This window comes from Dermacentor silvarum, chromosome 8 (assembly GCF_013339745.2).
Source record: "Dermacentor silvarum isolate Dsil-2018 chromosome 8, BIME_Dsil_1.4, whole genome shotgun sequence".
NCBI lineage: Eukaryota > Metazoa > Arthropoda > Arachnida > Ixodida > Ixodidae > Dermacentor > Dermacentor silvarum.
In genome coordinates, this window is record NC_051161.1 from 182,733,081 (window position 1) to 182,756,940 (window position 23,860).

Consider the following 23,860-nt stretch of genomic DNA (forward strand, 5'->3'; position numbering starts at 1 on the left):
CCGTAGCCTTCGAAGCGATCCAGTTGCCTTGCAGGTCTGCCGCCGACTCATTGAGCATCATGTACGATCAGTCTGCGATTAAACAGCAAGAGGCGAACAATTGAGCCCATAGCACGATAACCTGCGCGGTGTATGAAGGGGTATTTTTTATACAATAAAGCTAGGCCTACATTGCACAGCGTGTGCTTTAACATACCGAAGACATACATCACACGCGAATAAAAAGGGGAGCGGGGATACAAAGACACAGTTTTAATTATGCATGCCATTGGTGATATTGGAGGCATGTGCATCCGGTCTGGGCTATTTAAAGCACTACTCTGAAAGAAGTGCAAATGGTGAGCAGGTGAACACAAGTAATGTTCTATACTTAAGTGAGCTAGCTGTACCCCTACAAAATGCGACTCAGTGGGAGGATAGTTATAGGTTTGCATCAATACAGCCCCCCCCCCCCCCCCCCCCCCGCTTTCCATTACAAGAATGCACAAAAGACACCAAAGCCACAGCAATGATAACACGACTTCACATCCGCTGCTACAAAACAGGTGCTCTTGCTTTAGTTCACTTAACGCTGGTTGGAAGGCTGTTTGCGAGGACATTGTCGGGGAAGCGACGAAAAAAAACCACTTGCGGCTTTGGTTTCTCCACGTTTATGTCTTATATTTTTTTCCGAGCCTGTAAGCCTACATGCGGCCCAAATCGAGTGAGTTTCTTGTGTGTTTACACTTGCCGGTGCGACAAGAAACTGGGAATCGCTTTTTTTGCGTGTGTGAACTAGCGTTGAACATTCAGCAATATTCTTTGAAATGCGAGAATGCCAACAATAAAAGGTTTTGGTGCGTGTGCATGTCCCTCATGTGAAATGTTTCTACAGCTAAGATACTAGTAACGTGACAGAAAGTGGCAAGAAAACAGAGAAAAATAGAGCACGACGTGACTCCGTTAAAACAAGTTAAGGGTACCTTAAGGCAAATATAAGGTCGAGCTAGATTGAAATGTTAGGCTTCCGTAATAACGAAATCGCCATTCGTAGCTAAGACAGAACTTGTGTGAGAAAATAAAAATGGAAAGTCACAGTGGTGCCACCTATTTTGGACTGTGGTACTTCTCACATGACGTCAGCACTGGCTGATTCACAGAGGGTGGCAGAGAGGGAGTTCACGTGGTGCTTACGTCAATTGGCTCATTTTGATTCAAATTCATTTTCAGCAGCGAGATGTTCGGTTTCTACGAAACACTCATAAATTTGCACACAGGAAATGACTTCACAGTTCTAGACCAATAATCTATGGGTTTAAGTTGGTTTAAAATGTTTCTTTGGTGTCTCTTTAAGTATTATTGCATATAAACTCACGCCAGTAGGTTTAATTTTACGTAATTAAATACAATCAAACTTAAGAAATATAATAAAGTTAGTGGGAAGATATCAGTAAAAATTTCACGCAGAAACTCCGCTAGAGTTGTCCAAATAAGCGTAAGCATTGTGCCCCTTGCTCATCTCCACGTAGCATGGAGTCATTATCAATCTTATCAAACTTGATCCGACCAGCATAAACACTTATCTAGCTTTATCGGTCATTATCAACCTTATCGCACTACACCATACCCTTATCAACTCTTATCAGTTGCTATCATCCTTATCGGTTGTTATCAACCAGCGAAAGCGGATGTCCAGCGAAGCTGTTGCAAATCCACCACTACAACTGTTGAGGGGGGTATGCTTAATGATGGTTGGGATGCTTGTTTTGAGCTTGTTCTTTTTTGAAACGTATCCTATTCTGTGTGTTGTATGGGTGATTTCAATGAATGTATGCACTGTGAGCTTCATTTTGCTGAGCGCTTGTAGCCTCAGCCTTACGGGGAATGAGCCATTGTATTTTTTGCTTGCTTACGCGGATATGAGCCATTGCTTACGAACGTACAGGTTTCTCGTTGGGTAGGCATAGAAATGCTTACGCATTTAGAATTGCTAATCGTCAGTGAAACTATAAATTTGGAGATGTCTGAACCTTCTGTCGCACTCGTTTACACACTGTTGATACTGAATGAACTAAAGGTGTGAAAGACTCATACGAATTGTCAGATAAGTTTTCTGCTTCGAAACTTTGGTAAGAGTTCCTTAATTGAGACTCCAAACTGCCCGATTAGTCAGAAAACGAAGTGACCATGTAGTCGCGGTTATTGACTCGGGACATTCACAGAAGTTAAAAACCCGCACTTCTTAATTTTCACTAAATCATACTTCGAAAGTGACTCGATCATAGAAGCCGGTGTTTGCGTAGCTCTTCCCATTTGTTCATTCCAATTTAAAAACAAAAAAGAATATTATTATCCGTAGTATTACAGAGCTGTGTTTTTGCGCAGTCAGAATGTTAAACAATGCCACTAGAGACTTTTTCAAGTTTGAATACAGCGTGCACATAATCACTAATTCAGGATGTTTAACTTCTCGAAGGTGCACTGGCGCTGTTAGAGACGTCCTAGCGGAGACCTCCTGTTTGATTTTGACCACCTGGAGATCTCTAACGTGCACATTTTGAAGGCAAGGCTTTTTTGCTGACTTCACACGGGTTTGGTGATTTGGGATCTGGCTATCTTGTAACCACTTCCAGAAAATAGTAGTCAAAAAAAGTGTCGACGCTAAAGAAGACAAAGTCGACGTAATTGTGCGTGAAATACGATAAAATAAGAAATGAGTGAATAATGAACGTGAAGAAGTGACAGAATAGAGAAATATAATCAACATTTATCGTTTGAACCACCGTGTACGTCGACATTGTCTTCTTTAGCGCCGACATTTGGTTTAACTCATGACTGCGTGTCAGAAACAAAACACCATAGCCACTGCAGCCGTCAGTAAAATGTAATGCATGAGCTAGTAGATATTTGCGTTATCTCATAGCAAAATTAGATATTAGAACACAGTGACAAATAGTGATAGCATATAAGACAAAAACAGGTATAGTTTTAAAACAACCTCGTATTTAATGTTATCAGAGCAGATTGAGCACCGCTGTGTATTTTCCATATTAAAGCGTACGTGCATTAGCCTATAGTCTAATTAGCTTAGTCTCGCTTGTAGTCATATCTTAGATTAGGCACGCTAAAAGTTCTGCGACCTGCCGGGGTCGCAGAACTTTTAGGCGTTGCGCTGCTGGAGCACGAGGTAGCGGGATCGAATCCTGGTCGCTGTGGCCGCATTTTGATGGAGGCGAAATGCAAGGACGCCCGTGTGCTTGCGTGGTAGTGCACGTTAAAGAACCCCCGGTGGTCAAAATTATACTGGAGCCCTCCACTACAGTGTGCCTTATAATCAGAACTGGTTTTGGCACGTTAAACCCCAGAAAGAAGAAGAAGTAGAGGTTCTGCGTGTATGATGAAGTAATTGTCACATGCAACATTTCATTCACATGGTCGGACATAAAATGAGCAACCACCCTGTTCCGTGAAGGTTTTTTTTTTTCTTCCGACGTTTCATACTTACGAGAACTGTGGTCACAATCAAAGTCTTGTCTTTGATAAGAAGGGAATCGTAGTCAGATGTCACGTTGTCTTCTACCGTCACGTTTCTCTAGGTGTCCAGTGCCCCACCTGAAATGTGAATGAAAAAAAAAATGAAAATAATGATGAGAGTCAGGCGAGAACGTAGTGTAAGACGACTTCCACGGCATAATTCCCGATGCCACCAAAAAAGAATAGCAGTAAGATAGATGAACCAACACCGTTTCAACTAGGCAGCGCACTTGCGATAGAATAGACGAAGTAATATTGAATATTTTAAAGTTGAGATTTCGAGGAGCAAAGAAAATTATGAAAAGGTAATTCAGGTGGTAAGGAAATGACTCTGCAGTTCACTGGGCAAAGCAGCCGTTCTCAACACCGGCAACTATGGGTCTCGAGTGTATCGACTAACATCGTCACAAGGCTGGGTCTATTAACCATTGGTCGATAAAACAGAATATAGCTAATCACACGTCCCTTGGAACACCGCAGGAACAACATACTAGATAACAGTATGTGTTATTCATCATGATTTGCCGATATGTACATTCCTCTTTTATCTGTGGACATCAACTAGCCAGCAGAACCCTGTTTCATTACAAGGCAAACTTGTACTCTATTTTTATAAAGTATAATTTCACTACTGTTGCGGTAGAGCTTCGCCACTTTAGGGTCAAAGAGACGCTACGCGTTTCCATTTCCAGCAAACTTAGCTAATGTCCTCAATTTTTTAGGGAGGAATAGAAAGACACTTCGTACAGCTAGACTAATATTTTTCTCACCATTATAAACTCTAGCTCTCTGAACCTTTTCATCAATCTTTTAGGGGTCCTAACCGGTGAACGTTCATGGTTTAGCAAAATTGACACATTCTATGTGCAACAAAAAATATTAAGAATACAGGTTTCGACCAAGATCATCTGTGACTTCTGATGTTAAAGGAGAGTTGACCGCTTCCGCATATGCTCCCAAATGAGTTACGTTGGTCTACTACCGAGATAACCTAAAAGCACAATTTGGCACTCGTTACTGTACTTCAGGCTCGTTACCACCGCTGTCTGATAATGGCGGCGGCATTACCGCCCCTTGCTCGCCACAGGCCAAACGCATGACGGTTATGATTAACCTTTCTGCAGTTTCTCGCCTATTTTCCTTGATTTCGCCCTGCTCGTCCTCAAACTCAGAAAGGGAAAGCAAGAATAGCAAAGGCAGAAGATCAACCAGACGAGGTTCGTGTTTGCTACCCGGAATTGGTAGCAAGAGAAAAGGCGAAATAAAAATAAGAAGAGAGAGAGAGAGAGAGAGAGAGAGAGTGAGCATTGCACGCATAAACGAGGACACAGAGGAGGACTATAAAGGCTACTAAGGCTGGTGCATTTGCAAAAACTGCAATGGCGCGCAAGAAGCTTTTTGGGACAGTGACAGACGTGGCCATGATTCCAAATAGATAGATATATTTTTATTTTTCTTGTGTTTTACGTGCCAAAACAGCACCTGATTATGAGGCAGGCCGTAGTGGGGGCTGCGGAATAAATTCAACTAACCTGGGATTATTTAACGCGTAGATAGAAAGATAGATAGATAGATAGATAGATAGATAGATAGATAGATAGATAGATAGATAGATAGATAGATAGATAGATAGATAGATAGATAGATAGATAGATAGATAGATAGATAGATAGATAGATAGATTCCATTGTTTCAAAGTAAGAAATTGGTCAGGAGTCCAGCCGGTTTAACGTCGTCTGGAGAGAGAGTTCGTAGGATTGAAATCTCTAATTTCACTGCATTGTTGCATTTGATTGTGACCACACACTAACACCACTACAGGCACAGACTGTAGTCAGTAAGCACGAGCTGTTTATTTCCGAGTCTTGCCCCAGTCCAGAGTGACCCAAATATGGCCGCAGAATCAGAGGATGGGGCAATAAACAAAAGAAAAAAGGGGAAAAAAAAGGAAACGCGACGTTCTGAAAGAAAGAAACGACTCGTGCACGAGCAAGAAAAAAAGAAAAGGGGGGGGGGGGGATACGTGGCCGCCGACAAAGAGCGAAAATTAGTTCCAAGTCGCGCGAGAAAGGTCGAGCAAGGCCGGGTGGCGCGAGCCGTGGACGTACGGAGCACGCACTCTCTCTCCTCCGCGCATCAGCAACGAGCCACTTGGGAGGCAGTCATTAGGGGATTCATTAAATCCTTCATCGGGGCCCTTCCTCGCTTTGAAGGCGAAGAAACCGCGCGGCTGCCCGGCCAGAGGACGAGGCGGGCGTGACCGCGTCGGCCGATCATTTGGGCCGTCCGCGTATACACCCCCCCTGGCCCCGGTCCGTTCAGCCTTTGGCAAGCGCGCGGCGTTCATTAGCGTGGGAAGGCCTCCCACTCACCACGGCGAAGACGACGACATCGGAGATCAATAGCCGCAACGGCCAGATTGCTTTCGTGGTACGCGCGAGCGAAGACACCGCGGTGCGTCTAAGAAGACCGACAGGGTCGTCCCGCTGAAGGGGCGTCAGCAGGAGATGCGGTGTCTCTAAAGCAGAGGACGGGCTCATTGCTTTTCCGGGAACAATGAGCGCGCTTGATTTCAATCGAATGAAAATTGTGGAGAAACCACCGACGAGGATAGTCGATGCAAGCGAATAGCCAAAACATCTATTCGCTTTATTGAAGGAATGATGCTCTTGAGGACGTATAGGCATTTGTTGCAGTGCATTTACGTAGGCGTTGTTGTTTCATTGAGGAATTTTCGCAGAGAATAGGGTCATTAACCAGAGAGAGAAAATGATAAATGAAATGCAGGGAGGTAGACCAGGTCTGATCCCGGTTGGATACGCTGCATTTGTGGAAGGGAAAGGGGAGCGAAGGGCCATTAACCGGCACATACGTAGCGGTAGTATATGTAGCTATTCGTGACGTGAGCGTTGACGTGAGCGTGGGCGTGACGTGAGCGTGACGTGAGCGTGAGCGCCCACGTGGAAGGCGACTGCCACACTGCTCTCCCGTCGCTCGGGTCCTTTCCCGCAGCTGCCTGAGGGAGATATATGGTGACGGGATATGAGGAGTACTGCAATTCACGAGCCCCCCCCCCCCCCCCCTCCCTCTTTTGCCTTCGGTTTATTTAGAACGGTTAGTCATTTGTCGGGCCACGTACAATAATAATGTATTTGTCGTCGCCAATGTTGGAGCATGTTCTTAGGTAGCACGCTTTCTCACCCACAGCTTTTTCAATACGGTTCCCTTTCAGTTTTACTGCAATTTTATTTAACAGTGAAAAGCGTCCTCTTAAAATGAAATTGCATTTGTCCTGTAGAGATTGTAATGGCTGAGGGGGTATGCATATAGCGTCGCGGTATGAAGAGTTCCTCGAAAAATGTAAAAGAGACCTTGAGAACCACGAATAATCTATAACGTGGGCGCCAAGATTTCCCTAGAGAATACTAAAGATTATACTTGAGATCTTCGAAGAATCCCAGGGGCCGTACAGTCCGGACACATAGCCTACAATTTAGAGTTGCGGTCTGGAGCAGCGTTTGAGATTAGCGCGTTGTTTTAGAAATTTAGACGCCAAGTATTTCAGTATTTTCGCGGAGCCCAAGGTCGATAAATTTTTCAGGTAAGATGTACTGTAACCGGCCGAAGGTTCCGGAAACCGGGTGATGTAAACAATTAGAGATCGTAAGCGCGCAGTCCTAAACTGATCTCTCTGATGATAGAATTGAGGCGGCGTACACGCAAGTTCAGGATTCACCTGCCACTAAGTCTGATACTTCATGCTAACGCCGGGCAAAAAGAAAAATAAGAGAAAAAAAATCCCATCATATGCTCACCGAAAGGTTTGTGTGCTATGTTTTGTAAAAAACAGGCATCGGCTGATTGTGACAGCGAACAGATTGATTTCCTTAGGCGGTCAGTTGGCGAAAAAGAATACTAGGAACGAAAAGATGTGTGATAGCATTGCATGTACTTTCATACAAAGAAGGCTAACAGAAAAATGTACAGGCGTTCCAGGACGCTATGAATGTTGCCATAAGCAATACAAGTGGAAGTCACAAGAATAATTTACTTCGACAGATCTAAGAGAAACTAAAAGTGCTTCATGCTTTAATGACAGAATACCGTTGTGACTAACACTAACTAGTTGGTTTTGGTGCTGCATTTGCATGTTGTAAGCATGCAGTGAGCAAATATCGCCACTGACTACTTTTTCGTGGCGCAGACCACAACTCGCATAAAACTATAGTTGATTATAGCATGCCATTGCTTATAGTTAAATATTGATGATATTCTCGCACTCTGCATGAAGCATCACCATTAGACCCTTGCATTACTCAGTTACGCTTCCTTTATTGTTATCTGTGAATTTACTAGTTCAACACCCGGTCTTCTCCAACGTACAAAGACGTTTATTCAAAATGGGATGTGTGCAGCTGGGTTGCATTATTGAAAAAAAGAAAAGAAAAAAGAAAGTGCTTCCTAATGTGTGATCTTGTTGCCAACGATGTGGCATGGTAGGATATCATCGGCATCGTTTTTTAAACTTCTCGCACAAGCCTTCCTGAAAGATGTTCATGGCGTACCACTGTTGCAAAACTATATTACTCTTGTTCCGAATTGAACTAGGACAGTACACAATCACGCGCCCGAGGCATGGCGCCTAAAGTCATTTTTCTCAGCGTACAAATGACTCTGCCACTCTGGAAAGCAGCAGGTAAGGAACGCTGCACCGCTGTTTGGGTCTTTTCCAGCCATATCTTGAAGCAGTATCCCCAGCAGCACAAGAACTTCAATTCATGGACACAAACCTTATACACAGTGGCACACACATGTACACTTCGTCCTTGATATTTGAGGTGGGACCTCAGACACCATTCTCGTACCGCCTTTGACGCGATGGCCAGCGCTTTCGAGAATATGAGCTAGTGTAAGCGAATGATATTGATATATACATGTGACAGAAATGCATTGATTGATTTATTGACTGATTCATTGATATTAAAGGGCCATAAACACCTATGATAATAAAAATAAGATATGCAGAATAAACGCACATCTTAAAATTTATGTGAAGCGAAGATTTCGTGACGTAGTTCATCAAATGGTGTAAGTTTGCTCATTTCATTCCTGTGTTTCTGACCTAAAAGAAACTGGCGTGCGCGCGTGTGATCTCGCGTTCCCGTGCTACGCAGTACGACACGTGACAATTATATCAAACAGCTAGTTAGTATTGGCCCGATAGAAGTATATGTGCGATTGTGACCTGATTATTAAAGAAAAAAAGCGATTGTGACCTGATGGTTAGAGCATTGGTCTTCTGTGCTGGGCAACCGAGGTTCGATTCCACCATCGGATACATCCCTCATTTTTTTTTAAGTATGAGCTCCTGGGCTAGACAGCAGCAGCAGCCAGAAGCCACGGTCAGGAAAGTCTGGGAGGGTTCGTAAAGAAGGCTTTGCTTTAAAACCAACTGCGTACTCCTCTTCTACCCGTTCGGATATTTTATTCACACGTCCTGACGCCGCATGATTCTCATGCACCTGCCTGACGTCACCAGGGTAAGAGCTGTCGATTGGTCTATCTAAGAGGGAGATCTGTCTTGTCTTTGCCGCGCCCACTCTTTGTCGCCGTTGCGCTTGCCTGTCGTGCGTAATCAACTGATTTCACATCGTGTATCATGCCCTGCACTGCGCGTGCGGCAGCCCAAGCGTGGAGTCCTGATAAGCGAAAGTTGATAGCGTTTTAAAACAAGAGAAGAGCGCCAACGTGACGTTCGGTACTCATGTAACTACCTACGTGTCTACGGTGAGGCTCGTGGAAAGAGCGCTCGTGGAAAGGGAAGCGAAGGTGAGAAAGAAAGCGCTCGCTGATCTACGAGATGACAGGAGGTTAGGGCCCATTTCGCGTTCCTTTAAAGCAGCAACTCAACCATGAGAGACATGGTACATAGTGGGGCGCTGCGGATTATTTTAACCACCTAGAGTTCTTTACCGGGTCACCAAGTTTAGGCCTTAGGGCATTTTTGGATTCATTCCCAAATCAGAGTACGGGCACTGCGGGTCGGTAATCAAGCCCACGACCTCGTATATACACGGCAGAAAAAAGCTGTCGCCACAGAGACACAGCGGCGGGTGCCGAAAAGAGAGAAGTACGCTCCGCTACAAGAGCAAGCAATCAGGAGAAACCCATAAATGTTCCATGATGCCATGTAAGGAAGCGCTCTCGTGAACGTGCACAGAATTCCACACAACCGGCAGCTAGCGCCGTCTAGCGGGGGCCATCAACATTCCTTTTGACCGAGATGACGGGTTGAACAGAAGAACCCGGTCGTTTCGGCCATCTCAGGGAGTAAACAGAAAGTGCTCCCCGCAAGAGGAAGACGGAGGGCGCCACGGTGCGGCGCGGGTAAGAAGCCTCGCGCAGACGGGCCGCATAATGATCTTTCGCGGCACGGGTCCCATCAGTCTTGTTCAACCACGACGTGTGGCGAGTGTCAAAAGGCGGAGGCAGGGTGGGCGATGTAGCGGGCGGAAATCAACACGATCAGACCGCGAAGATCGTCGTCGTCATTCCGGTGCGTTGGAAGAAGAGACACGAGAAAGAGCCGCGGGAGAAATGGGAGAGCACGCCCGATGTCCGCCAGTCCCGTGCAGCGAAGTGAAGCCCAAAGACGGCGTTCGCGTTATAAATCAAGCGTTTGGGGCCCACTTGCACGAAACCTGAATTACGAGAAGTGCAGCTTGCGATTCCCGGGCGTCTCTGCGCCCGTCTCGTTATCGTCCCCGTTTGCCACGAGATTTCGGCACAACCGTGAATTACTCTAGGGTGACAGCTGTGGCTTTGCGAGCATCGCTCAATCTTGGTGAGCCCTGACGAAAGAAAATATTGGTAAATAGGTTTTATGTTTCGCAAGGATTGAAGCCAAGCCATAGGTAATGCGTCCGGGCCTTTAAGGTAAAAATAAATGAAATGAAAATTTATTTTATACATGAAGCTTTGTGAATGGATAGCAAACACACGCAAGAAGAGGTGCTCACGAAGTCCTATAAAGCAGTGGCGAAAGCATTAGATGGTCACAATTTGGGAACCTCGCTCCAGGCAAAAAAAAAAAAAAAGTAACTGAGCATTGGTTAATGCACCATCAGCATTTCTTAATGTCCACCACATGTTCAGTGGCCAATCAACTTTCTCTATTCAGCTCCTGGCGAACCAACTCCGCATCTTTTACCGCACTGAACGCTTTTAGCAGCACAGCGTAGAGGCCTATAAAATGTGAAGAGGGAGTCGTCACTCCGCGAAGGGTACTTGAGCTGGATGGCACTCAGAGTACGCACGAAGAGAGCTGTGGGTTTCGTTGTCGATTAGCAGCAGGGGACCTACAGAAAGTTCGCTAAAAAAAGTATGAATTTTATTTGAGGAAAGAAAGAGAAAGAAATAACTCATGACCCGAAATTTACAAAGACATTGCAAAACAAGCACGCAGCGCAGCATGGACAAAAAAATGCTTCACGGTATTGCACCTTATTTTAGCGCTAACGCGTTAGCTTCGGCAAGTAATCGATCGAGCTATTAGGAAAACAGGCTCCATTTTGCATGAAGGACGTGCTTGAATGTGTGCGTACATGTGTGCTAGCTAGGTACGTCAGGCCAACGTGATGACTGCACATCTTTTAGCAAGTGCATTCACAATATGGCCATCTAATTAACGGAAGCTGAAACGTGGAAGTGACAAGCTAAAACGAATTGAGAGAAATGTAAACTTTAATGCAAACTGAAGAGGTCTGCCTGGCGGAACTCCTAGCACGCTAGTCCAGGTTACTGCTATGATAAATGAAATGATACACACAAGACATATGACAGACAGATAGGATACTGAATACGCCCCCCCCCCCCCCCCCCCCAACATACAATATAAAGAAAAAAGTATTCTTTGAAACCAGTACCTAGCGGCAATGTTAAAACCATCTTCGTAGTGCGTGACGCGCAGACGGCACTGTAGTCTATGGTCAAAGTACATGACGCAGCTCAAGGAACGATCCTTGAGGCACATCCTGTGTGGAAAATAGGACGGTCCTTCGTTGCATGAAGAGGCTACAGTAACATATTAAGTGCACTACGCCCTCTCGTTCGTTGCACATGCAGGGCACTGTGGCGATCCTAGCTGCTGAATTTTACAAAAGTACGTTCAACGTTCAGACGAATATTGTGGAGGCATGTATAGGATCGCCTATTCGCAGTCACGACCGAATGAGCAATTTCTACGTGCCAAGTGACCCTGACCGGTATAAACAAAGAGGCCACACATCATCTTAGCCTGAAAATATACCTAGTGTTAGATTGCTGATGTGGGAACGTAAGTAAGGCACGCTCTTCAAATTATCCGCGTGCCATCGGGTGACAGATGGGCACGGGATGTGGTGTCACTGAACATTGGATTCTATAGAAACCTTTGCTTGGATTCAGAAACACGGCGCGCGCGCTGATACTTGCCTTGTGGAAAAAACAAACACAGGAAAAGGTGCACGTAGTCTCGCTTGCCAACCTGCAGCCATCTTGCATTACCTGTCTTGCATTTTCTCGAACTCTAAAACATGTACCTGAAGTGGCCTGACAAAATCATCAAAGAAGTTTGTTCAGACTACGCGCTTTGTGTACTTCTGTGAGAAAAAGCCACCCGTGGCATATGACTTTCTCCTGACAACGTGTCAGTTTATCCGTAATGGCAAGGCTGTTAGTTGCCAGTTTCGATGAATTGCTAAATGTGCCACGACTCATGTGACACATTTCGAGCTCACCTGAATTACTTGCTTGCTTTATACAAAGTACGACGCAAATTCTCCGGTTCAGACAAAAAGTAAGAAACTCTCATTAAACACAGAAGCACAAACAGTTAAATAAATCAGGGCTCGTTGGTGAATACTCAGGCTCTTGACAAAGCAGCATCAACACTGGGACGTGTATAAAAGAGATGACAAAACGCGCTACCCTCACCATTTCCATCTACGTCTTGCTTCAGCGCGCAAATTAAGCTCCGGGTGAAACTTCAACGCCATATCGGGTAAACCATTCCGTAATGTGCGCGACATTCGGGGTGCCCGTCGTCCAGCGAATTTCCCGTCTTTCGGGTGTGTCTTATGCGGCCTCAATCAAAAGCGGGCTGTGCGTCCTCCAGTCCGTCGCCCCCCCCCCCCCCCCCTCTCCCCCCTTTTTCCGGAACTGTTCTGGTCTCTTAGGGAGACCTAACTCGCGCAGCAATTATCTCGAGGCGTTGACTGCGCCACCGCTGCCTTTAACGCGCCGCGTGGGTCGCTCGGTACCGAAAATTACCCTCGGAACAACCCCTCCCCCCTCCCCCACCGGTGCGCACGAGCCATGGGCCCAGCCCGTCGTCGTTGGTGCGTAAAGCGGGGGGCAATTTGAGCCGCCCGAGCGCGCATGAACGGCACCGCATGTCGCTACGGAACCACCCGACCGGGCCAGCTCAAACCTCGGATCCTCTTGCCGTACTCTCCTGCCCCCCTTCCCCTCCCGCGCCTTTTTCCACGCTGTCGACAAGTGCTACCATGGAAGCCGTGGAACGCCGGGTGCAACTAGGTCACCTGCACTTGATAGGTAGTTAAAGACGGAAGCGCAGTTATTCTTATTATTTTTAACATTTTCTTTCTCTCCCCTGACATTCTTGAAATCTTTTAAAACACGGCTTAGAGAATGCCTAATTTCAGCGCTTATCAGAAGCGGAGGAGTGTGCGTTCAAAAGCGGGATAGCCAAGAATAAGGCTTCCATGGACAAAAAATGCTTCGCGGTATTGCACCTTATTTTAGCGCTTACGCATTAGCGTCGGCAAGTAATCGATCGAGCTATTAGGAAAACAGGCTCCATTTTGCATGAAGGATGTGCTTGAGTGCGTACATGTCCCTATGATTGTGAGTGGGATTCCGTTTCTTATCATTTCCTTTTTACACTGTCAAATGTTTAAGTGATCTACGGACAGAGTACACGGCGAAATGCTTGAAATAAAAGAGAAAATCAATAAATAGGGAGACGTGCTGACTCTCGAGCCAATCTCGAGTTGAGATCTGTAGAACACAATGAATCATTTCGTATCTTTCTGTGTGGGGGGAAGGGTGGAGCCGAGCACTGCGATCCGGGAAGCTTTGGGATTTAAAAACACCCTAGACCGGGATAATATGGATACATAGAGTATTTATGTGGATACATACCATAGAGTAGAAGGTACTTCTCACGGTTACTGCTGCGGTAGGGAAAGATGATGTGTATTATAAACAGAAGAAAAGTGAACGCACGCATGATTGTGCGCTGCACTCGAGGAGAAAGAGCTTCAGTTATAATGGGAACTCCACTTCACTCACGTGCTACACGCCTTTGCGCTCCTCACGTTTACTTGATACGGATAACGTTAAAAAAATGGGGGCAGCTTCACACTAGTGGTGCGAAGTCTAAGCAAGCAGCGAAGCTGGTGGCTCTTCCCTAGCTTTACTTGTCTGTTCATTAGCTCAAACTTGGTTCTCTCTTAGCTTTAACTTGGTTATCTGCCAGCTTTAACTTGACCTTTTCATTAGTTTTAACTTGGTTCTCTCTTAGCTTTAACTTGGCTTTTCTATTAGCTCGGCTTTTCTAGGTTTTAGGTGGCCGTGCTGGGGAAACTGGATTGGTGCGAAGTCTTCGGAGTCGCTCTCGAGTGGAAGCGCGCCGCTCCTCCTCTTCTTCGGGCGTGACGACCTTCTTCGGACGACCCATGTGTTCGGACGACCCTTGTCACGACGCAAAGTGTGTCTCCGCGCCTCGGCGACGCGGAGCTATGTACTCTGGAGTGACGTCATTGCCTAGCTTCGCCCCCGCGCGGCTGTGGGGAGAAGATAGGCAGAGCTACGGCGGAGCAGCGAGCAGCGCTGCTGCGGAGGTTAGGCAAGACGCTTGGTTTTCAGCTTCCCTAGCTCTCGCATCAGTCTTTCGGAAGCCACGAGTGTCCAGTTCTCTGGTCGAAGCCTGTGGAGCCATCGCCAGAGGCACCGGCTGTAGTCACGGACCGAGCGCGTTCGCAGCGAACGCGGGGAAACGCGGTCGGCATCGGCAGTAGTAGTGATTTTATTCAATGCCTCCTTTACTAGTAAAGGAGGCATTGTTTTATTGAAAGAAGAAAATGACGCTTATTTCTGCTGCAGCAGTTCTACGCCTCCCACTATCACCTGCCTCACTCCTCCTCTCCCCCTCGCATCGGCTATGCTGCGCGATGCTATTTTTATACTCTGCTTTCACTCTCAGCTCTCTCTCCCCCAGGTCAGCGAAGTAGTAGAACCTAAGGACGTGGTGCTCCGTTGCTAAGCGGCGCCCGTGGCGTCATCGCCAGGTGGAGGAGCTTTCTGCGTATACTACTGGACTACCTCCAGCTTAATCAGCTTCGCTGTTAAAAGAAGAAACAGACGAAGAACGCACACTGGATCCCTCCCCGCTATCTCCGTTCTGTGGTGAAGATGAAACAATTGACCATTTTTTTCTTATTCTGTAGAAGATTTGCACATGCAAGGAAAAGTCAGTCATTAAATTAGAGTAAAGTTTACTTTCACTCGGGGCCTATTCTCTTGGGCAATGTCACAAGGACGCTTGCTCAGCGGTTGAAGGGATTATAGTTATTTCAAGAATATTTCTGGTAAATTTATAATTAATAAATATTTTCTATTCTTTTCATTCTTTCCTAATTATCTGAGTTGTTTTCACGTAATTACTAATCGTCTTTTAATTCGATCCGCATCTTGGCCAATCCCTCAGTGGGCATGAGCCAGTGAGAGAGGGCAAACAAACAAGAATCTATGACCAGCAGCTGAGTCAGTTAATCGGCTATTTTTGGGAAGACAACCTACCCTTTGTTTAGGAAATTGTTCCTGGCCCGTTGACGGCGGCTCTTCGCTTATCCATATTATACGACGCGTTCCTTTGCGACCACCCATCTCCGTGCACTCCACCAAATTGCTACGTAATTTTCATTTGTGCATAATTTACGACGCACGCTCTTGGGCCGAGTATGCTAGGCTTTAGACAGTGTCAGACGAGCATCGATTGACCTGAGAAGACGCGCTGAGCGGGAGAATGATGATTGAGTGTGGCGTTGACTCGGCTCAATGTTAGGGTCGAACTGTCGATGCAAGCTATCTTCTCGAAGCTTCATTCTTTGTAAATGCGGACACCCTTACTTTTCTGGCAGTTTCTTGAACAAGTTTAAATATACTTAAAAAATAGGGCGACATCGTACTGCTGCTCTCTTTAAAAACTGAAATAGAAAAAGAGATACGTATGCTGTCTAATTCACTGAGGTGATTTATTTCAGCAATATCATACATACACACGTACATACATACATACATACATACATACATACATATATACATACATACATACATACATACATACATACATACATACATACATACATACATACATACATACATACATACATACATACTACATACATACATACATACATACATACATAATTAGGCCATATTTATCAAGAGAACGCAAACAAATGTCAAGATCGATGCGTGTCATCTCATAAACAGTCTAAAGCGGGCTGTATCCATAACTTTTCCTATCAGAGGGCTCTGCAATTTTTTTAACACGACTCATTTAATAGAATGCTTTTCAAGGCCCTATGGAAGTACGCGCCATCGCCAGTGGCACGGGAGTGTGTCCCTTTGATGCATACTAATATATTATTCTAACATACCAGCATACTATCTTACTATGCGTGATTTCGTGATACGACAACACTACTTCGAAGAAGTTATTGAACAATAGAACAGCGTTATAGCGCCTTTCAGCTTTCTGTTGTGATTTTTACACACTAATACATTGGGCAGATCTTCGGTCATTCAATACCAGGAATTAGGGACATTTCGTACAGTTTCCTTTTTTAGCCACCACGTGGCGTATCGACCTTAAAGAATTCGAAATTCCCGCTATGACGTATGCTATGACGCACAACTAAAGAAAGCGCAATAAAAAGAAACACACCCTGAAGCTGTGGCTTCACCTCGGTGCTTGGAAACGAGCGCGCTTGTGTATCAGCGTTATCTCGAAGACGGCCAGCTACTTGCTCTACTGACAATGAATCGATGGTTTTTCTAGACACTTCGCCAGAAAGCTCGTCCGCATTCTGGAGAGATGTCTGATCGAGATAACGGCTCCCGCGAAGCTTCCGATGAATATATATTTTTTTCCTTGAGCAGACTTTTTATTTGTACACCACTGTGGCCACGGTCTTGCGTATACGTCAGGGTTCTGTTTCATGGGTTTCCTATAAAACTGTCGTGATCCATTGTTTAAGCGGAAGCTTTAGCTCGGGCCTATCTTCGATGCCGGATTATCAAATACATGTAAAATGCAGGAATGCTTTCATGAGAAAACCGCTGAACCAATTTGAATGAAATGTGTTGCATTTAGGGGAAAGTTAAATTGCAGAGACTGCAGCAAATAGAATTTTCGTTTAGATAGTGTAATGTTTTCAAAGAATTGCCAGATGTTCGTAAATTTCAAAAAAATAGAAGCATGAAGTTTACAAATCCGAAACTCAGCCATTAAAAACAAATATGGCATTTCTATAAACTGCACCCGTTGGAGCATCAAAAGCGAGCAATTTTTTTGCTTTAACTTAAAACTTACGTGAATTTGTTATAATATTTGGAAGGGTTTTGCAAATGCAACATTCACAACATAGTGGTATATTTCAGGATGGTGTATGATATATGATTGCTATCCGCTTTCGATATATTGCCGCGTCGGTATTCGTGCACAAGTGCACCCTGGCGCCGACAAAGACGACGACCGGGCTGCTCGAGATTCCGGAGGGCATCTAGAGAAGAAGAAGAGATTCTTGTTGTTGGCGCCTCTCTGGTTCCTTCTCCCGAGTACGGCGCGGTGCTTCTATAATAAAGCTCCTGAGATTTGTGCATCGCGACACTGGTGGAAGTGCTGGGTACCGGCGCCTCATGATCGGCACTCCTACGAGCAGCCCTGCATCTAGCCCCACAAGACACCCACGCGTCGAGACGCCTGTTCACCGCACGAGCCGCCGCCTGCAAGGTTTGAGCCCCGAATTTGGCGTCTTGCAAACATCGTCTTCATCAACGGCCGCCACCCCAGCTCCAGCAATGGCACTTCCAAGCAGCCCAACTCAGGTAACCGTTCAAAACCTTCGGATTCCTGAACCATTTCACGGTGACGCGCATGAAGATGCGTTGGACTGGCTGGAGAAATATGAACGGGTAGCGAGATCGAATCACTGGCGCCCCGACCAGAAGCTTTTCAACGTCTATTTCGCACTCGAAAAAAGTGCAAAGACGTGGTCTGAAACCCGCGAGGGAAGTCTGACAACGTGGGAGGACTTTTCGCGTCGGTTTCTCGACACATTCGGGGACACAAATCGACGTGAAAACGCACTGCGCCTTCTCGATACGCGCATCCAAAAGCCAAATGAAGGTGTCGCCATGTTTGCCGAAGACATGGCGCGTTTGTTTCGCCGCGCAGATCCCAACATGCCGGAGGCTAAAAAGCTCAGCCATCTCATGCGTGGTGTCAAGGAGCAGCTGTTCGCTGGCCTTGTGCGCAATCCACCGACAACAGTGGACGAGTTCATTAAAGAGGCCACAGCAATCGAGCGGGCGCTGCAGCAGCGGTACCAACAGTACGATCGTCTGATTGCCGGGGCACCGACAGGAGCCGCAGCACTGGTTACGGACGATGAATCCTGCTTGCGCCAGTTGATACGCCAGATTGTGCGCGAGGAAATTGCGAAGGAGAACGCTAGGCTCGCACCGCCGCACGAGTTCCCGGTTGCCTCCGTCGCTGAAGTGGTACGACAGGAACTCCGACAGGTGCTTGCCCCTTCCGAGCCTCGTACCGAACTGTCATACCAGCCGAATCCATATAGCTACGCAGACGCGGTCCGCCGTCCGTCGCCGTCTGAGCCGCCGTACCAGCCGAACACATACAGCCATACAGACGCTGTTTACCGTCCCTTGTCTTCTCTGCCGTCGCCACAATACCGTCAACGGCCTCCTGTCGCAGCCTGGGCCCAACGGGAACCTGTCAGACGGCCCCAGCTCCGTAGGACCGATATATGGCGCACTGAAGATCGGCGGCCATTGTGCTACAATTGTGGCGAACCAGGACACATCTATCGTTTCTGCCCTCCTCGCCCAGCTGGCTACCAGGGTGGCCCATATGGCACTACGCGTCGCCTGGCTGACGAAAACCGTGTCCCCTTCGACGACAGCCGCACTGGCCGGCAAGTGAGCACTTCGAATCTCCGGTCGCGCTCACCGTCTCCAGCACGTTTCGCCTCGCCGAACAGCCGCACTTTTGCTGACGTCGTGAGAGGTCGTTCTCCCAGCCCACGGCGGGGAAACTGAAAGCAGCGACCTCAAGGGGGAAGGTTGCAAGTCCTCAAATTGCCGAAAATCCCCCCTTGTTGCCGAGAAAGGAAGGCGCCGATCAAAACGTAAATAATGCCGACAAAACTGTGACTGCCGACCTCGCTGTTACGTTTGACGGGCACGAAGTGACGGCCTTAGTAGACACTGGCGCGGACTTTTCAATTATGAGCGAGCCGCTGGCAGACAAACTCAAGAAAGTCAGGACTAAATGGACGGGCCCTTATATTCGCAATGCTGGCGGTCAGATTATGACTCCTACAGGCAAATGTACTGCAAGGCTCACGATTGGGAACGCAGCATTTGTCGCCACATTTGTGATTCTGCCGGAGTGCTGCAAATCACTCAGTTTAGGCATGGACTTCTTAAGGGAGTATGGTGCCGTTGTCAACATACGCGACGGCGTAGTAACGTTTTCTCCTGCTAACGACACGGCCAATGGAACAGAGCGACAGCGCCGCACCTTACGTATTATCGACGAGGACGTCTGCATACCGCCACTGTCTTGCAGCCTTGTTTCCGTCAGTTGTGGCACACAGTTCACCGAAGAAGCGGTCGCGGAACATGCAACCACCCTTCTCTTCCGCCAGGGAGTCGCCATCGCCCGTGGCATCGTCTCCTTAGTCGACGGGCGTACAGATGTTCTATTGACAAATTTCACAAACGAACGTCGGTATATCAGTAAAGGCACCACTGTCGCGTATCTCGATGATATCGACCACACTGAAGGCTCCTACAACGCCATGCACACCTGCCGTCGATATTGGACCGAGCTTAACACCTGCAGATCGACACCGGCTTATGGAACTGCTTGAACAGTTTAAGGACTGCTTCTCGTCTACGTCGCGAGTTGGTCAAACGCCGCTGACAAAGCATCGCATCATCACGGAGGAGACAGCAAGACCCATCCGACAGAACCCGTATCGTGTAGCTCAGAAAGAACGCGAGGCGATACAGCAGCAGGTTGAAAAGATGCTACAGGATGATGTCATCCAGCCGTCGAACAGCCCATGGGCATCACCTGTGGTGCTTGTCAAAAAGAAAGATGGTAGCTTGCGGTTCTGCATTGATTATCGCAAGCTGAATCATGTTACAAAGAAAGATGTGTATCCGCTGCCGCGGATTGACGACTCTTTAGACAGGCTACGGCATGCGCGCTACTTCTCCTCTATGGACCTTAAGAGTGGATACTGGCAAATAGAGGTAGATGAGCGTGATCGAGAGAAGACGGCATTCGTGACGCCTGATGGGCTTTATGAATTCAAGGTTCTGCCTTTCGGCTTATGCTCGGCCCCAGCCACGTTTCAAAGGCTCATGGATACTGTCTTATCCGGTCTGAAGTGGAAGACATGCCTGGTGTACCTCGACGATGTGATTGTTTTTTCCGCCACTTTCGAAGAACATCTAAAGCGGCTGCTGTCAGTTCTTCAAGCCATACGGTCCGCGGGACTCACATTGAAACCTGAAAAATGTCACTTCGGGTTTGAACAGCTTCAGTTTCTGGGTCATGTAGTTAGTCAAGAAGGAGTTAAGCCTGACCCCGATAAAACTGCAGCAGTCGCAAAGTTCCCTCGGCCTACGGATAAGAAGGCGGTCAGACGCTTCATGGGTCTCTGCGCTTATTACCGACGATTTATTGCCAATTTTGCACATCTCGCCTCTCCACTCACCCGCCTCACTAGAGACGACGTTGCGTTTGTATGGGGAGAGGAGCAAGAAGCGGCGTTCAACGAGTTACGGCAGCGTCTACAAACTCCGCCAGTACTCGCTCACTTTGACGAGGATGCATCAACGGCGATCCATACCGATGCCAGCAACGTGGGCCTTGGAGCTGTCCTTGTTCAGTGGCAAGACGGTGCCGAGAGAGTAGTTGCTTATGCAAGTCGAACATTGTCACGTGCCGAGTCCAATTACTCAACCACGGAGAAGGAATGTCTGGCCGTTGTATGGGCAGTCACGAAGTTTCGCCCGTATTTATACGGCCGCGCCTTTCAAGTAGTAAGCGACCATCATTCGCTTTGCTGGCTGACCAATATGAAAGACCCGTACGGACGTTTGGCACGCTGGAGCTTACGGCTTCAAGAGTACGATATGACAGTGGTGTACAAATCGGGAAGACAGCACCTCGATGCCGACTGCCTCTCCAGATCACCTATTGAATCACCGAGCGCAGATGCGGATGAATGCGCAGGCTTTTTAGGGATTGTTGATGCGGCCGCCATCTCTCAGCAACAGCAAGCCGACCGAGAGCTCAACACCTTGATCGAGTTCTTGGAAGGGCGAGCTACGAAGGTGTCAAGATTATTTTCCCGGAGTCTACCTTCATTCTGTTTGCGCGATGGCGTTCTCTATAGGAAGAACTTCTCTCCAACAGGGAAGAGCCATCTGCTAGTAGTTCCCGAAGTTCTGCGCCGCGAAATCTTGCAAGCCTGCCACGACGAAGCCACCTCGGGCCACCTTGGTTACACGCGAACACTAGCACGAATCAAACAAAACTACTACTGGCCTAGGCTCGCAGAAGAGGTGAAGCACTACGTGAGGACATGCCTTGAGTGTCAGCGACGCAAAGCACCACCGACTAAACCCGCTGGGCTATTGCACCCCGTTCCAGTACCGGAAACGCCGTTTGCTCAAATTGGCATAGACCTCCTGGGCCCCTTTCCACTATCTGACAGCGGCAACAGATGGGTCATAGTCGCGACGGACTATCTAACCCGATATGCGGAAACCAAGGCGATTCCGAGCGGCACGGCAGCTGAAGCAGCACGATTCTTTATCGAGAACATTGTCCTCAGACACGGTGCTCCCGCGATCATCATAACCGACAAAGGAGCCGCATTCACAGCTGAGCTTCTGCGAATTGTGCTCACGCTGAGTGGCACAGCCCATAGGAAGACGACGGCCTATCATCCACAAACAAATGGGCTTACCGAGCGCCTCAACAAGACCATCGCAGACATGCTTTGCATGTATGTCGATGTGGAGCACAAGAACTGGGACACAATCTTACCATACGTCACATTCGCATACAATACGGCACGCCAAGAAACAACGAAAATGACGCCGTTCGCTCTGGTCCATGGTCGAGAAGTCACTACAATGCTTGACGCTATGCTGCCTCATGACTGCAATGGTTCAGATGCAGATGCCGCAGATTTCACTGAACGCGCCGAGGAAGCACGACAGCTCGCCCGCGTCAGGATAACTAGTCAGCAAGAACGCGACGCACGACGCTACAATCTCCGCCACCAATTTGCCGCTTATACGCCTGGGGAAAAAGTCTGGATTTGGTCTCCCGTCCGACGCCGAGGGCTCTCGGAGAAACTTCTACGCCGGTACTTCGGACCATACAAGGTTCTACGCCGTATTAGCGACGTGACCTACGAGGTGGTTGGTGATGGTTCATGCTGCTCGAAACGCCGTCAACAGGTGCCTGAGGTAGTGCACGTAGTGCGCATGAAGCCTTATCATTCAGAGTGAAGTGGACACCGCCAAGCTATCAACTACGAGTCTTTCCGCCACGATCTGATCAGCATCGGGACGATGCTCGCTCTGGAGGGAGGGTAATGCCGCGTCGGTATTCGTGCACAAGTGCACCCTGGCGCCGACAAAGACGACGACCGGGCTGCTCGAGATTCCGGAGGGCATCTAGAGAAGAAGAAGAGATTCTTGTTGTTGGCGCCTCTCTGGTTCCTTCTCCCGAGTACGGCGCGGTGCTTCTATAATAAAGCTCCTGAGATTTGTGCATCGCGACAATATTATTAGGTGCAGTTTACAGAATTCCGATATCATATTTAGCTGCTGAGCTACATAGCTCTATACGCCAAGTTTTCTTTTTCGAAATTTGGCAATTCTTTAAAATTTGACGTAAGAAAGGTAGACCAGCCTATAATAATATTATCCCTTTCGGCAATCACTACACTTCAACTTTTTTTTTCTAAATTCAACATAACTCATCAAATTTGGTGCATTGGTTGCTCTGAGAAACTATTTCCGATTTCCCATGTATTTCGATAGGAGCCCCCACGCTCAATGTTCCCCCTAAGTTCGACCTTGAATAATAGACTTGTTGGCAAGATACGTTTGTAAACGTGTGATCGTGGCCTAATGAGCTAGAGCACTGGCGTACTGAGCTCAACGGCAGAGGATATGTTTGCAAAACGTCTTGGGAAGGAATAGGAGAAAAGAAAAGGAGCAGGCTGGTATGTTATTCAGAAGCGTGTCTGGTTGGCTAAAAATGACTAAATGCGTTGGTCGTCATACCACCTTCCGTTCCATCAGCATAATTTCTATTTCATTCCACTAGTATTGTGCTATTATTGTCAATCAATCGAGATTAGAACACCGGTGTCATGGCATTGTATTCCGTCGCAATTCTTTATCGCCGTCACTTCAGAATCCTCTCATCGTCGTCATGCCGTCGTCCTTATATGCCTTCGTCATTCTATCGACATCATTCCTACCTCGTAATTCCATCGTCGTCACTGAATGCGCTGTCGGCCTGCGGTCCTTGTTCTACCATCGTGAGGTAACATTGGCGAGCGATGGTCATAACAAATCGGGTCAATCAGGGAGACAGTGTATGGCCGCATATAGCCGAATCACTTGAAAATGAGGAGAAACACTACGGATTCTAAACAAAGATGTCTTAGCTAACACGGTGTGTCGCTTCTTGTTCGCTAGATTGTGTAAATGCTAATCGCATTAACTTCGCTAATCATCTTAACATGGGTTCTGCAGGAATTCTTTCGTCTTCGCGACACTAACGAACTCTTGTCCACATTGTTCCCAGCCTATTAACACCTCGAATTCCTAGAGGTGATCGTGCTCAGGCATGTGACGGACGACCCGAAGTTTGATGGAGGTAGCGGTATGATTTCGACAGCGGCGCCGCCTATCGACCAGGAGAAACACATTT

The 23,860-nt window shown here is 47.3% G+C and overlaps 1 protein-coding gene across 1 annotated transcript in view; it reads right to left on the reverse strand.

The window, feature by feature from the left end:
- Window positions 1-11,501: 11,501 nt before the first annotated feature.
- The window catches only part of LOC119462617 (glutamate receptor ionotropic, kainate 1-like), a 113,496-nt gene continuing 101,137 nt past the window's right edge, over window positions 11,502-23,860 (reverse strand). The window contains exon 4 of the mRNA XM_037723948.2: window positions 11,502-11,546. Within this exon, the coding sequence (XP_037579876.2) occupies window positions 11,502-11,546 (45 nt within the window). The remainder of the gene's footprint in view (window positions 11,547-23,860) is intronic.